We start from the raw sequence: 16,395 nt of genomic DNA, 5'->3' as shown, positions 1-16,395 counted from the left end.
TTATGACCCAATATTATCTGAACTGGAAACAGAGTTCAACCATAGAATTACAATTCTGTATGGATATACACAAAACTCAGTGGGGGGGGGGGGGGGGGGGGCGGAGTCCCAGAACTGAGCCCTGAGGGACACCAAAGCCCAAACTGTATGATTCAGAAAAGGAGAGTGAAGAGTGGTAAGAAAAGTAGGAAAACCAGGACTGCATCATGAAGATTTAGAGACCAGAGCATCAAGGGGAAGAGGGGGATCCCCAGTGTCAGAAGCTGAAGAGGTCAACAAGGGGAAAGACTGAGAAAAGACCATTAGATGCAGCAATTAAGAGACCCACGTAACCTTGGAGAGCTCTCTTTCAGCTGGATGAAGCTGGAAGCCAGGCCGCAGATGATTAAGAAGAGATGAACAGGAAACTCAGCGGAGACGCTGGCTGGCCAGGGACTTCTTAAGTTTAGCCACAGAAGGGAAGGCAAGGGCAGAAGGCAGCTGGCAGGAATGAATGAGACATGGGCATGTTTACAGGCAGAGGCTGGAAATAAGGAATAGATGGAAATGACAGAGGGAGCAACCTGCTGGAGAAATTGGGATACAATAGGATTGCTTGCCCATACGGAGGAAGGATTTGCCTTGACAAAGAGAAGGGCCACCCTTCATGTGAAACAGCAGTGAAGGCAGGGACAGTGGCAGAAGGCATCAGAGGGAGAAAAAGGAGCTCTCAGTGAATGGCCTCAATTTTTTCAACGAAATATGAGGCAAAATTTCAGCTGAGAATATGGGGGAAGGGGGAAATCTATGGGAGATTTGAGGAGGGATAAGAAAAAGCCTCTGTGGTGAATGGGATAGTGAGTCAATTAGGGAAATGTGAAAGGAGAGCTCAGGTGACGTTACAGCAATATAAATTTGTCAGGGACCCAGACAGCACAAGTCTGCAGATTTGCTCCAGTTTCAGTCAGAAGCAAGTAGGAGTGAAGCAGCAGATGTTGGGAAGAATCCAGGGCCGAGGTTTGGAAGGCAAGATTGGGGAGAGGATAAGGGGGTAACGGACTCCAGAGAAGGGCACAGAGCAGAGTTGAAGTGGTTCATCCAGATGTCACGATGAGGAAAGGGAGGAGAAAGAGGCTAGTGCAGGGGCGATGGCCTGGCTGAGATCCGAGAATGGTCCTCAAGGGACGCAGAGAAAGGAGAGGAGAGAGAGGTGGAAAGACAACAGACTGTAGTAGTGTAATGAATTGTATAAATGTCATTGCACTTCATTTTTGATCAGACAAGGAAGTTTTACTGAATTTGCTCAATAAACTTAACTGGCCATCTGTGATTTCTAAGATTAAATATAAATTCCTCTTAAACATGCTTACACTGTTATCTCTCAGTATTTCTCTACACAATAACATCCCCCCATGCATTCCTTTGGTCCAGAAAATGCATGCGCGCAAGCGCGCGCGCGCGCACACACACACACACACAGCCCCGCTTCTGCAGGCCTGTGTTGCTCCTTGGGACACTGGTGCCTCCCTTTGAAGGTCACTTTAGTGATATTTACTTTGATGTGTCCGGTACATACTCATTTAGATATGGTATTACTTCCTGTTCCAATGAAAGCTCCCTGAGGACAAAAGCTTCCTTCACTTTCTGTGTATTTCTAAAGCTTAGCAGGTGCCTAGAATATAACAAGTACTTAATAAATACTTATTTGATTGATCAGGAGGGGGAAAAGGATGGACTTATTGAGAAATGACAGTGATGTAAAAAAAGAAAAATATTTTAAAAAACTAATTATCCCATGGTTGTGGAATATTGTATATATTCTTTTCATACGTACTAAGCCCCCAGCCAATGAACTTTGACAGCAGAGACTGACTGCAAACATCAGTAAGGGCTTGCACGTTTCCAGCCCTTTCACATCCATTATCTCATTTGATTCTTGTAACTACTGAAAAATGAGTAAAATGATTAAATAACTAATTACATAAGAGACTGTGCAAAATGTGGACATTTTCCAGAGAAGGAAACCCAGGCTCCAGGATTTTTATGAAATTACACAGCAATTGACTAAGATGGAATTCACATCCCAGCCTTGACCCTTGGTGCTGCCTGTCACAGGTGCTCTTGAGGTATGCTGAGTGATTCTGACCTGTCAACCGAGGAGCCACAGCTCTGGACACTAGTGACCAAAAAGGGTACGTAAGACTGACAGGTTAACGGAGAAGGAACCTTAGACACGATCAGTTTAAATCTCTTACTTTAATCATAGTCAGAGTTCCCATTTATATAGAATTTTAAAGTTTAAAAAGCATTTTCATCAAAACAATCCCAAAAGGTAGGAAATCCAAGTATTATTATCCCCACTGGTTAGACAGCTTAGTCATAAAAGGTAAACAACTTGTCCAGAGTCACTAAGACCGAACTGTAACAATGTTCAAAATCAGCCCAGTGACAGCATGAAATAATACCATTTATTTATATAGTGTTTTATAAAAGCCCTTTCTTCAGTAAGAGAGACTCCAGCAAGGCCAGCAGAGTAAGAAGCACGACCATCACTTGTTAATGGGCGGAGAAAAGCAACAGCATGTAATTCGAAAAGGATGCAGGAGCAACACTGCTTCCCCAACAGCATGTGAGGGAGGCCAGCCAATCAAGTACTGGCTTTCTGTTAGGGGGTGGGACAAGGAGTGAGAGAGTGTGTGAGTGTGTGTGTGTGTGTGTGTGTGAGCGTGTGTCTGTGTGTGTGTGTCTGTGTCTTTGATAAGCAAGGTCAGGGGACTTCTGTCCCCAAATGGAGCCTAATGAGAACTGTATAGCTCTCTTTTCCAGGATTACACTAATTCTACTAGATAAACTCTGAACATTTCTGGAAAAAAACAAAAACAACACGCTCCAGCCATTGCAAAGCTGGGTTTCCAGGAGCCCACAGCAGGGGGTCACATGGTACTTTAGGATTCCGCACACAGAACTGTTCTTCCACCCTTTTACCTCTCCTACAAATAAACCTGATGAAAAAACAGTCCCGCATCATTATGTTGTTAATATTTCAGCTCAAATTCGCTGACTATAAAACAAAATAAAACTTGTCTTTTAATTAAAGAATCATGTAACTGAGTATACATTCAACATGTCCAATCTTGGGAAGGCCACAAATAGCAAAATTTATTTCGCCATCTTATTTTTACCCACAATCATCCAGCTGAAATAAGTGAAATAAGAAGAACACTAAAAATCGCTTGTTGGGAAACACATAAATATAGCTTGACACACATGAGAAATAGGGACTGGAGCAGTGATTTCCCTGGCAACGAGTGAAGAAAGTCCCTCCACCAGTAGACACACAGCCCCTTCTTTACCACACAAGAATTTCAGAAAGTCGCCTAGAACACTGAAAGATTCAATATCTTGTCCAGGTCAGAGCCACAGCAGGGGTCAGAAGCAGGACCCGACCCTAAGTCTTCCTGCCTCAGTTTCTGTACCCATGACACCACACCCCCTCGCTCAGGAGCCAGTCCCTGGGACCTCAGTTCAAATCTTGGCTCTGCCACTCCATACCTGCATGCCTCTGGCCAAATCACTCTGTTTTTCCTTAAGTTCCCTTCCCATTCTAAATCTATGATTCTAAGTGGCAAATAGCTCCATTCGTTTGGCGAACTTGTGTATAAGTGTTGATGCTGCTGCTGCTGCTATAACAACAGCAGCCAATAAACAGAAGGATGGGGATTCAGACCCTTCTAGTCCCAGGCTGAACATTCCCTTCACTGTGTTATACATATGCCTATCCCTGAGACATCTCACACGGGTTATAAAGGTTCTTTAAAGGGCCTTTAGCATGGGATCAGGAAAGACTGTATGATGGGGAGACTGACTTTAAGTCAAATTATTATTTGACATTTATGTAGGGTTCTCAAGTGCACAAAGCACCGTATGCATACTAGCTCACTCAGAATCAGTCATACAAAGTCTGCCCTGAGCCTCTCATCACTTTCTAGTCACTGAACTTAGACACTGGATGAAATAAGTTCCACCACCACCCACCACCCACCACCCTGACACACCCCTTACACCTACCTTCCTCGTCATCCTCTTTTTCTTTGTCCTCCAGGGCCTGTTTTTCCAGCTGTTTGGCTACCTCATCCACTGAAGTTGCCGATTCTCCCTCAGTCTCCTGTTGTCCTGCCAGTTAAATAACATTGTACATATAAATCAAGCCTCATTGCCAATAACTTAAAATCAAACTTACTAGGCCCTCTGGAGAGTGAGTTTAAGAGGATCTCACTTTCAAGTTGAGAAAAACATTACAAATATGGTACAGTTGGTGGGAATTTTTCATTTCAAAGTTAACATTAGCAGCATTATACTCAAAAATAAGATCAATAAGCATTTATTCAGTGATTACTCTACATCAAACACTATGTTAAGGGCTGCTGATACAAAGGCAAAAGCCAAACAATTCCTGTCTTCAAGAAGCTTACACTCTCTAATGTAATATACACATTTACATTTCAGTATAAACAGCATTTTGTAGGGAAGGCACTAATAGCTGGGAGGACAAACCAGGAATTCCAAGAGGTGGAGGTAAAAAGAAAAGTATTCCAGGCAAAGCAACAGCCAGTACAGAGGCATGCCAATGAAAAATGGAGCATCACAGACCATCCACAGCATGTGAGGCAGCGTGGCTGCCCCTCAGAGTAGACGGAGGAGCATGATGAATACCAGAACTGGGGAGGCAAGCAGGGAGAGCATTGTGAAGAGCTTTACAAGCTACTGGAGTCTGTATTTTACCCTAGCATAGTGAGTCAACGAAATACATTAAGTAAACATGGTCAGATGTGTGCTTCAGGAAAACTACTCTAGCAGCTGTGGAGAGGGGACAGATTGGAATGAAAGGGATATCAGGAAGAGAAATGAAATACTATTGCCAAAGTCCAGGCAAACAAGGGTGGTAGCTGTGTAGAGAGAAGGAAGGGGACTTATGACAGACAGCCTAAGATTTGGAAACTGTTTGGCTCCATCAGGTGAGGAAGAAAAAGGAGTTGAAGATGCTATCTCGAGGTTAGTGAACCTGAGAAACTGGAAGACGAATGGTAGTCTCAACAGAAATAGCAAAGTTCAAAAGAGTGAGTCTGAGAGAAAGGCTAATAATGAGTTCTGGTTTAGTAAGACTGAGTTAGCCATGAGACATAAAGTTTGAAACGTCCAAAAGGCAGTTATGATAGAGGACTACAGCTCAGAAGAGAGGTGAAAATACAGTTACATCTAGGAAATCACCTGCATAGAAGTGATAACTGAACCCTCGCAAGTTGTAGAAAGAAAAGGGCCCAGGACAGTTTCCTCAGACACACAATTGGTAGGAATAAGCTGGATGTTTAGCACAGCTGCTGTGGAGAGGGAAGAGGGAGAAGCCCTGCCGGACTGAGGACCCAGCTGGGTCTGTTGAACAATTATTAGACAATATAATAATATCCATCAATTCAACAAATGCTTACCATCCTTCCATGTGCATAGCACTGAGATGTGATTTTCCCTCAAGAGGTTTACAATCTAGTTAGGAAAAGGATAAATAAAAACTACTTAAATAGCCACATAATAAAGGTCCAAATGAAGAGTTGAAGATGATAAATGTGTCCAAGTTTGAAGGAACACCAGTGAAGGTGAGCATGGTCAGGAAGGAGGTGTGGGATCTGGGCCTTAAAAGGAATTGGTAGGAGAATGCAAGCAGCTCATTTTGCAATTCAGTTCAAAAGACATTTATTAAGCATCACCTCTATGCTGGAGGTGCAGAGACAAAAAGCTAAGAGTAACAGGAAGCAGTACAAAGGGCCCACCGTAACTCCAAAGAGACCTAGAAAAGGCACCAGACTGTCTCTGATGGGGAAATCCAGAAGTCAGAGAGTTATGTATCTATCCTGCCATGGTTGGCAGACAGTGGGGCCACAGGGTTAGGCTAGGAGCTCCCCCCCACACACATGTAATGCTACAATGCCTTGGGAAAAGATCTGGAACGTGGGCAAGAAGAGATACTAGACCTGTACCCTGACACCATCAAACCCAAACCAAGGCACCGTAAGAGGGTCAAGTACAAACTGGCAACTTCATCAGCCACTACTCAGTTCCAGGTCACAGATCCTGGCATGCCATTCCCAGGGAAAGAGGCCTGAGGCCTTTCTCCACCAATAACAGATGAAGTTCAGAAGTAAGCAGCTAAGGTGTGGCTCAGAACCCAGAAGCACAATGGGGGCTAAGTCCCAGCATCTAACTTGGCCTATCGGGAGTAACCAAGACAGGAATCCCAAACCAAAAGGAGCCTGTAATCCTGTCAGTCTGAACCAACAAAGCTTTCCAGCTGGTTGACAGGGGCTGAATCCAGCAGCACTCTACTGTTGCTCAAGATCCAAACTCAGGTCAGGAATTTGCAGAGCTCAGGCCAAGGAGGTAGCAGTCATATTTGTTCAGAATCAACCTCTTTTGGGGGCATGCCTGCCATTCCTGCATCCATGCCAGAGATCCTAGAATAACTCAATACCTAATACCTTAAGAAGCAGCACTAAGACCAACGTGGCAGAGCCCAAACCTCACATCAAGTCCAAAGTGGGGAAGAGCCAAACAACCACCACCACAAAGAATCCCACCATGAAGAGCAGGGCTAGCTCCAGACACAAACCCAGAAGAGAATGACTCTACAACACTCAAAAGAAAATTCTCAGAGAAAAAACAGCTTGGGCAAAGCTCAACTGGAATTCCTAGATGACATGAAGCAAGAAGTATATTTGTTGTTTTTTAAAAGAGCTAAAAATATTTTTTCTAAATGAAATGAGGGCACTTGAGGAAAAAATTGGAAAAGAAATGAAAGCTATGGAAGAACTGGAAAGGGATTCGACAGCTTGGCACAAGAGCTGTATAAAATCTCTTCCAAGCAACAAACTCCCTGAAAATTAGCACGGATCAATAGAAGTCAATGACTCTATCAGATAACAAATATTAAAACTAAGCCAAAAGACTGAAAAAATATAAGGATGTATAAGGCATTTCAGAGGAAAAAGAACAGACCTGGAAAATAGGCAAATGAAAAATTTTAAAATTCTTGGACTATCTCAATATTATGACCCTAAAAGGGCCTAGAGATCAGAGAAAGGATGGTCAGGAAAAAATGATCTCACCTCCCCAGGGTGCACAAATAACTTTTATACAAACCAGAAGGAGGACAATGAGCAGCTGACACCTCAATGTCTCTTGTGTGACCTAGCCAAAGCGAGAATATTTGTGTGTGTTCGAGCCCAAAACTGGGCGCAGAACATTGCACTCAATTGGGAAATTATAGGTGGGAAAGGGAAGATTTAGAAAGAGGACAGAGTCAGTTCTAAGCAAAACAAACTCTATGCAGAAAAATATTTATAGCTTTTTTTGAAGTTGCAAAGAATGGGACTCTGAGAGAGTGCCTGTAAATAGAGAATGGATGAATAAGTTATAGAATATGGATTAAGATGCAGTACTATTGTGCTGTAAGAAATGAGATAGTGTCAGAAAAACACAGAAAGACTTGTATAAATTGATGCTACGTGAGATAAACAGAACCAGGAGAGCAGTTTATATGACGACAACAATTTGGTAAAGTTTAATTTTTAAAGAATTGGGAATTCATATCAGCATAATGACTAACCACAATTCTAGTGGACTAATGACACAACACGCTATTGGTGCCCTCACAGAGATGAATGACTTGGATTGTCAAACGAGACAAGTACCTTGGTGGGGCACGCCCAGTGTGGACATTTGTTTTGCTTGGTTATACATTTTGTAAATGGTTTGATTTTTCTTTTGTTCTAAATGGGAGGAGGGGAAGATAAAAAGGTAGATTTTTGCTAATTGAAAAAATAAATTGAATAAATTGCTAACTGAAAAAACAAAAGAAAGCAAGTTTCCCGCCATCACAGAAATTATGGCACAGAATGAAAAGACACTGGAATAATGCTAACTTGGAATACGGTCTAGAGTGGAGTGCCTCAGAAATCTTTCTTTGGCCTTGCTTTGCTCAACATTTTTAATCAATGATTTCAATTAGGAGATAAACGGTACGGTTTATCCTCCTCCATTTGTTCAGTTCCTTCCTGGAACCTCCATTTGGGAAAATACTGATGGTGGCCACACTCACTTTCTAAACTGGCCGGGCTCCTCCTGGTCTGGCCTTCCCTTAAGGAAAGCTTTTCCTCAAGTCTAGACTCCATATGCCCCATCCCCTTCCACCACCCTTATGGTATCATTACTCTTTATCCCCCTTCAACTCTTTTAAGCATTTTATTTTTCCAACAGAATATAAGCTCCTTGAGGGAAAGGGTTTTCTTTTTATTTCTATTTATATTCCCTTTGCCCAGAACAATTGCTGGCACCTAATAACCCTTTATGTAATCTAATTCATTACCCAATATGCAAGTGACATAAAATTGGGAAGCTTAGCCACAATTGTGGATAACAAAAATCATCTTCCAAAAAGCACTGAGACAAGAAATAATGACAGACTAAGTCTAATTTGAGATTTAGCAAGGATAAAGGTTTAGTAAGTTCAACTTTTACCAACTGCCTAAGTTGAGGAAGAAGGAAGGGAAAGGGAAGGGAAAGGGAAGGGAAGACTATATCAGAGTTCATCTGAAAAAGAGGTGGGAATGGTCAAAGCCTGATAAGAATGAACAACGTGGCTGGGCAACCAAAAGCTCTAACACAAAATCATTCCCCAATTGATAAATGGTCAAAGGATATGAACAGACAGTTTTCAGAGGAAGAAATTAAAGCCATCTCTAGTCATATGAAAAAACGCTCTAAATCACCATTGATTAGAGATGCAAATCAAAACAACTCTGAGGCACCACATCATACCTATTAGATTGGCAAACATGACAGAACAGGAAGATGATCAATGTAATTAATTCATTGTTGGTGGAGCTATGAGCTGATCCAACCATTCTGGAGAGCAATTTGGAACTATGCCCAAAGGGCTACAAAAATGTGCATACCCTTTGACCTAGCAATATTGCTTCTAGGACTGCATCCCCAAGAGATCATAAAAATGGGAAAGGGTCCCACATGTACAAAAATATTTATAGCAGCTCTCTTTGTGGTGGCCAAGAACTGGAAATCAAGGGGATGCCCATCAACTGGAGAATGGCTGAATAAATTGTGGCAAATGAAGGTAATGGCATACTATTGTGCTATAAGAAATGATGAGCAGGAAGACTTCAGAGAAGCCTGGAAGGACTTAAAGGAGCAGAACCAGGAGAACTTTGTACACAACAACAACCACTGTGTGTGAGGAATTTTCCTGGTAGACTTAGTCCTTCACAGCATTGCAAGAACCTAAAACATTCCCAATAGACTCTTGAGGCAAAAAGCCTTCCACATCCAGAGAAAGAACTGTGGAATTGGATTGCAGAATGAAGTAGACTATTTTCTCTTGTGTTATGTTTTGTTTTATGGTTTCTCCCATTCATGTTAATTCTTCTTCGCAACATGACTAATATGAAAATATGTTTAATAATGTGAGAAACAAGCCCATCTAACAAGCCCCCAACTGTGAGAAACATGCTCACCTTAAACAAAGAGCAACACTGTTGTGAAATCAGGAAAGCCTTTATTAATCTTTAGGTCCATTCCCCCTGAATGAACAGGTAGCCTCCTCAGTATGGTTCCAGGATGACTACAAAATGTTCACAAAAATGGAAGCTTCTTATACTGTTTTCCGGAACTTTGAATCTCCTGCCATGCCGTCCCCAGTCATGTGACATTACGTTCTCCTCTCTGATAGGCTTTCCCTCACACATTGAGCCTGCATAGTTTCTGACCTTTACCAGACCATTCTAGGTTAAGACTCTGAGAAACAGAACTTCCTTGTTTCCCCACAAAAAGAATGTATGTGTAGAACCCATGTAAGATTTGCATGCTGTCTTGGGGAGGGAGGGGAAGAAAATTTAAGACTTATGGAAATGAACAAATTAATTAAAAAAAAAAATTCTAACATGAGGTCCATACTAAGTGAGGTGACGACCTTCCTACACTCTACCTTCATCAAACAACATCAGGAGTATTACAGTCTACCTTGAGCATCCAACTTTCAGGATAAATGGCAAACTGCAACATGAACATGGATATGGAACCTAAGATCAAACCGTAATGCTGAAGACAACAAGGACAATTGTCAGCCTGGAGAGGAGGGAAGAATCCATTATCTTCAAGTATAGGAAGTGCTAATAAGCGGGAGAGAAATTAGATTTATTCTGTTTAACCTCAGAAACAACAACTAGGAACAGTGAGTTAAAGTTGCAGGGTCAGGTTTCCAACTCAAAGCAAAATTTCCCCATAATTATGGCTATGCAAAAATAGAAGAGGTTGTCTCCAGAGTTAAGAGCTTCCCACCACTAAAGAAAGTCTCCAAACTAAGCCAACAAACTTAGCTACATGCTAAGCACTCACAGAAGGAGGCTGTAGATGTGCTTGGTCTGAATTCAAATCCCACCTCAGTCACTTATTATTTTTGTGCCACCGAGCAAGTCACTTAAGTTTCCATATCATAAAATGCCAGGCTTGGACAAAATGGTCTCTGAAACACCCTGGTTCTGTGCAGGCCCCTCTTCTCTCTCTGTACTCTCTTTGGTAACCACATGGCTTTCTCTATGCAGAAAACTCATCCATAAACAATCAAACCCAAATGAGCCTCTCTCATCACCAACTGCCTATTGGACCTCTCCCAGCAGATATCCCACAACCATCACAAATTCGATGTGTCTAAAACATAACTGTTTTGCTTCCCCCCAAACCTTCCCCTCTACCTAACTTAAGATGGGGTCTGTTAAAGACCCCATCAGGCTTCCTGTCTCCAGGTTCACCACCTCAGTCAGATTTATCCTCAACTCCTCATTTTCCTTTCTCTCTCATGTTGATCATCGTCCACAACATCTTCTATTAAGTGCCCTTTTTTCCACTCCCACAGCCAACACTAGTGCAGACCCTTACTCCACCTCTCCTCTGGAGTACTGCAATGGTGCACACTAGACGGTTTCCTTCCTTAATTAACCTCCCTTTGGCCCCTCCTCCACAAAACAGCCAATCTGACCTTGATACTCCCCTCCCCCAGTCACAAACTCCAGGTGCCCCCTATTGTCCCAGCTTTTATGAAACACCTCCACAGCCTGACCCCAACCTATCTTTCCAGCCTCATTATACATTTGTCACTCCCCTTCCAGCACTCTACAATCCAGCCAAATTGGCTTTCTCTGATCCCTGGAATGGACTCCCTCCAAACAACTACCTCATTGAATGGCCCACTTCATGACCTAGCTGGAGCACAATTTCTGAGGCACTCGACTGTAAGATCCCACTCCAAGTCAACATTATTCCAATAATAGTGTGTCATTTCCCACCTTCTGCCCAAGGCCTTTTCTAATCCCCGCCCCTCCCCAATTAACCTTCCTATTTTGTACTTATTTTGCACACATATACATAAAAACATAAATAAACAAATCTCTCCAAGTCTTTATAAATTCCTTGAGAGCAAGGATTATTTTCTTGTATTCTGTCTTTATATACTCAGAATCAAGCACAATGGCTGCGCCAAAGCATGTTTCAGAACTGCTTGTTGGTGGATTTATCTATAATGCCATGATTCAATTCAAGAGAAAATACTGTTCAGGAGCTGACTGGTCTCATGATCTGATCCCTTTCAACTCAAGGAATTCTGTGTGAAAGAAAAGTTAGAGAACAAACAGCTGGACTTTAATATTTCAAGGATCTATGATTTCATATTCTCCCCACTGACCCAGATCACAAATCCACTGGGCCTTAGCAAAGAAAGAAAAAAGAAAAGGAAAAAGTCCTCCTCCCAGACAACCTAGTGAGCCTCTCCTAACTAACAGCATTAAATCCAATATCAGGCCACACTCAAAAAAGGATAGAATTTGCCAGGGTGATGATCTGCAGGCCTTAAGGAGGTAATGGTATAGCAATTAAGAAAAAGAACCAAATAACCGTAAGAGAAAGTCAGAGTGCATTCTATCAGTGCAAAGTGCTGTCTGAAGGGAGACAAGTCATCACCAACATGGGTATGGGACGAGATTAAAAAGGATTTCAGGAGAAAGTATCACAAAAACACAACACTTCATGAATATGCCTATGAATGCTCACCTCACAATCTTGATAATGAGAGTATTATCATGTCCATATAACTGAGGAAGAGATTAAGTCTCAAGGGAGTTTTAAGTAACCTGATTAAGAAGTGACAGAGCTGGAACTCCAAATCTAATGAACTTCCCACTAAATCACACTGGAAAAAGAGGACAGAACAGTCTCTCATCAGTCATTCCTCAGAAATTCACTAAGGGCCTACACTATGTGCAAGACACAGCAAAAATAAATTTTTTCTTTTAAATTCTCTGCCCTCAAAGAGTTTACAGCCTACCTGGGAGACAACACACACACACAGTTACAGTAACAATAATAGCTAACATGTAACATGTATTAAAATGTCAAAGAGCAAAGAGAAGAACTAGTGCATGCTGTTTGAGATCACAAATTTAGAGCAGGAAGGAACCTTAGAGATCACTAATCCAACTTCCTCATTTTACACTTGAAGAAACTAATACAAAGACGCATGAAATGCAGTTTCCTCAGACTGTAAATCGATCTGATGAGAGGACAAAATACAAAAAAGATGCATTAATATACATTACAATTATTCAAAGAAATGAAGGAGCAAATAGAGAAAATATATTCTTGACCAATAAGTTGAGAAAAACAGATTGGAGTCACATTGTGGAGAACTTAAGTTTGAGGCTGAAGTTTATGGATTTTACCTTTAAACCAAGAAATCCCAGATTGCCATCACAGGCTTGGTTGGGCTTTAATTCAATTGCCCATGGTAACTTCCCTCTAGTTGGGCCAACTGGCTACTTTAAGAGGTAAACAGAACAGGAGTCACTGGTTAATTGTCTAGTGTGAATCTGAAAGATCCTAAAGCTGACCAAAAAGAAGGGCACAGCACAAAATGGCCTTTAATGTAGCTGCCTTTTTACCTAAAGGAAAGCTATTTCACCTGCATGGCACTTGAACATACTTTCTTTTCTTTCTCACAACAAACCAGCCAATCAATCCACAAGCAGCAAGTGTCTGTCCTGGAGAATCAAGACAAAGATGAAACAATCCCTGTCCTTAAGGAACTTCAATCCCATGTTTGTCTTCCTCCCACATGTTTCTCTCACCATCTCCCTTTCCCTTTTCTCATTCAACAAACCATTCCAATGAATTTACATAACCCAGGCGGAATTGACAAGAAATGAGTATTTGCCGCACTTACTGAGAAAAGGTTTATGCTCTATCCTTAATTTAAAATCAGATTAAACACTTTACATTTATTTTTGCTTTTCTTTGGATAGGAGACATTAAATCGAAAAACCTGAACAATCCCCCAGTCCTATCACAGGCAATGGAAAGGGTCGAGAGACTTCAGAAAAGAGATATAGGAGCAGTTTGTAGGATGAATGGAGGATGAGAGAAAATGTTAGTCAGAAATGTATTGTAACAATCCCAGCATAAGATAAAGACAATTTAGACTACAGTGAAATCACAATGAGAATGCAAAGAAACCAGGAGACGTTTCCAAACAATAAGACTTGATGACTGACAGGAGAATACTAGAGGTAACTGAGGAACAGGAGTTTAAGATCACTCCAAAGTTTTCAGGTAACTAGAACAGTTATACTGAGAGAAAAGGGAAACTGAGGCAAAAAAGCGGGTTGTGGAGGGATAACTGTTCAATTCTGCCTGAGACAGCAAGGGGGCTACCAACCTCTTCATCCTGTCTTGCTAATTAATCACTGAAATGACTTTTAAGTCACTGAAACAATAAGTGCCAACACTTTGTAGCAGTCTCCACAAAAATCTCTGCGAGGCTGGCACTGTTCTATCCATTTCACAGATGAGCACACTCAAGTGCACAGTGATAAAGTGACCAGCTCATAGTCACAAAGTAAGTGGCAGTAACACCAAGGCAGAGCACCCTGCCTGGTGTCCAAGAAAATTAAGGCCACAGTGTAATGATGGCAAGTTCCTAGACAAGTTCACGGTTTTGGTGTCTGCCTCTTTGAAAAACTCATGGTGTGACCTTGGACAAGTCACAGAATGTCCTGACCCAGAAGTGGGGAACTTGTGGCCTTCTAGGTCCTTGGAAATGGTCTTCTGACTGAGTCCAAGTTTTGCCAAACAAATACTTTTATTAAGGGGATTTGTTCTGTGAAGTTTGTATTCAGTCAAGGGGCCACATTTGGGGACCCAGAGAACCACATGTGGCCTTCAGGCTCAAGATCTCCCAGCCCTGTAAAATGAGGGAATGGGACTAGCAAGTAGTTGAAGCATTTTACACATATCATTCATTACTCCACAACCCCTCCCAGGCTCTCTGTTTTCTTAGATCCTGTTCAGAAAGTCAAGAGGAAAGCCTAAGGAAAAGGCTGGCATCCCAGACTCGTCATTCCCATCTCTGGGCCAGAGTTTCCTCATCTGTAAAAATCTAGGGCTGCACTGGATAACCCTTCTGGCGATCCACCTACATGTCATAGATATTCATTCCCCAATACATCCCCCATTCCTGCCTTATCCCTTCAGAGGATAACCCAGAACCTGGAATCCAATAGTGCCAGGCACCACGCTAAGGGCTAGAGCCCCTCAAACAAAAAAAGAAATAATACCTCCCACACAAGAAGCTTACAGATCTATTGGGAAAGGGAGGGTAGGAGAGGGATATTCCCAAAGCTGGGGAAACAGAAGAGAGCAAAAGCAGCTCCTGTCCTCCAGAAGCTCACCTTCCATTAGGAGGAAGAACTACAAAGCAGACCCACTGGGATGTAAGTGGGGGGAGGAGGTGCTGAAGGAATGAACACCGGGGGTTTGGTAAGTCGGGGGATTTCTGTGAACTTCCCGCAGCACAGGGTCTGGCTATTTTATTAATAACCTGGATAGAGATTAAAGAAGAAAATACGATTTCCTTTGTTGCGGTCACATTTGTGTTGTTTCTCCAGGATGTTAGCGGCCCTGAGCTCAGCACTGAAGGAGTTTTAACAAGAAAGATAAAGGAAAACATCCTCCGCCGATCGCTCCTGCCCCCTGCCCGGTGCCCGGTGCCCACCAAGCAGTCAGGTTCATTAAACACACAGGGACCTTCCCGCCAAGTCCCCGGCCGACACCTCCCCGCGCTCAGGCCTGCCTCAGTTTCCTCATCTGTAGAAGGAGCAGGAGAAGGAAAGGGCAGACCACGCCGGCGTCGGTGCCGAGGAAACCCCGGACGCAGTCACCCAGCGTCGGACACAACCGGGCACGCAGCCCCCCCAACCGGGGGCTGAGATGGCCCCGCACACAGTCCGCAGTCCCGCACGCAGTCCAACAGCGGGAGGACGCGGGGCGGGAGCACAGCCCGGGCTCGCCGACCTCCGCCGGTGCCCAAGCCCTGGGCCCGGCCAAGCACTCGACAAGAGACCTACGGCGAGCTCGGGCCCGGAGGGGCTGCCCGGCGGCCCCAGCTCCCGGGCCGGACAAGCGGACAAGGACAGGCGGGCGCGGCGGGCTCCGGGGCCTCCTGGGCCGGGGCGCCTCCGCTTCCCCTCCCCCCGGCTGAGGCGGCGGCGGCGGCCCGGCCCGGGCGCGACCCCGGGGTCCGAGAGGCCTCCCGGCCCGGCCCGGCCCGCCCCCTTACCTGCGGCCCCGGCCTTGCCCTTCCTCTTCTTGCGGCGCTTCTTCTTGGCCGTCTCCTCGGCCGTGGCAGCCGCGCCGTCGTCCTTGTCGTCGGGCTCCAGCTCCCCGTTCAGGTGCCTCTCCGAGGCCGCCGCCCGGGCCGCCTCCACGCCCGCCATGTTGCTAAAAAGAGAACGAGAGGGCGGGCTAGAGAGCCCGCTCCCCGCGCAGCCGCCCGTGTCCGCCCCCGGCGCCCCGCCGAGCCGATCTCGCTGGTGCGATGGAGCGAGGGGCATGCCGGGACGGCTGGAGGACCCGGCCGCGGCCCTCCAGCCCCCGCCGGAGGGGCGGGACCGGCCGAGACCTGCCGGCCTCGTGGCGGGCAGGGGAGGGAGGAGCCGCCGGGGGGCGGGGCCTGGGGCGCGCGTGACGTCACCCGCCCCGGCCGCGCCCCAGGACTGCCGCGAGGCGGGGCGTCCTTTCCGTCCCAAGCTGGAAAGAAAAGTTTGCCCCTCGTTCGCTTCCGCGCGTCCCACGTGCGCCCGCGTGCAGGAAGGGCCTCCCCCGCACATGCACACGCACGCACGCTCCCCGAGGGCAAACCGCCTCCACCTTCACGCACCCCAGTGCGCCTGGGCAGCCGCGCGCCTGGTGATGGGACGCTGGGGCTGGGGAGAGAATACGTCCGTGTTCTTTAGAATGTAGTGCGGCGGC

General features: G+C 44.7%; 1 protein-coding gene across 1 annotated transcript in view; it reads right to left on the bottom strand.

Annotated features, from left to right (window-relative positions):
- The window catches only part of METAP2 (methionyl aminopeptidase 2), a 38,328-nt gene extending 22,245 nt beyond the window's left edge, over positions 1-16,083 (bottom strand). Inside the window, exons 1-2 of the mRNA XM_072655618.1 lie at positions 15,704-16,083; positions 4,048-4,152 (exon numbers count right to left, since the gene is read on the bottom strand). Coding sequence (XP_072511719.1) covers positions 4,048-4,152; positions 15,704-15,977 — 379 coding nt within the window. The 5' untranslated portion in view covers positions 15,978-16,083. The remainder of the gene's footprint in view (positions 1-4,047; positions 4,153-15,703) is intronic.
- Positions 16,084-16,395: the final 312 nt, after the last annotated feature.

Source organism: Notamacropus eugenii, chromosome 3, assembly GCF_028372415.1.
Source record: "Notamacropus eugenii isolate mMacEug1 chromosome 3, mMacEug1.pri_v2, whole genome shotgun sequence".
NCBI classification, from domain to species: Eukaryota; Metazoa; Chordata; class Mammalia; order Diprotodontia; family Macropodidae; genus Notamacropus; species Notamacropus eugenii.
This window is presented reverse-complemented; position numbering and strand designations above follow the sequence as displayed.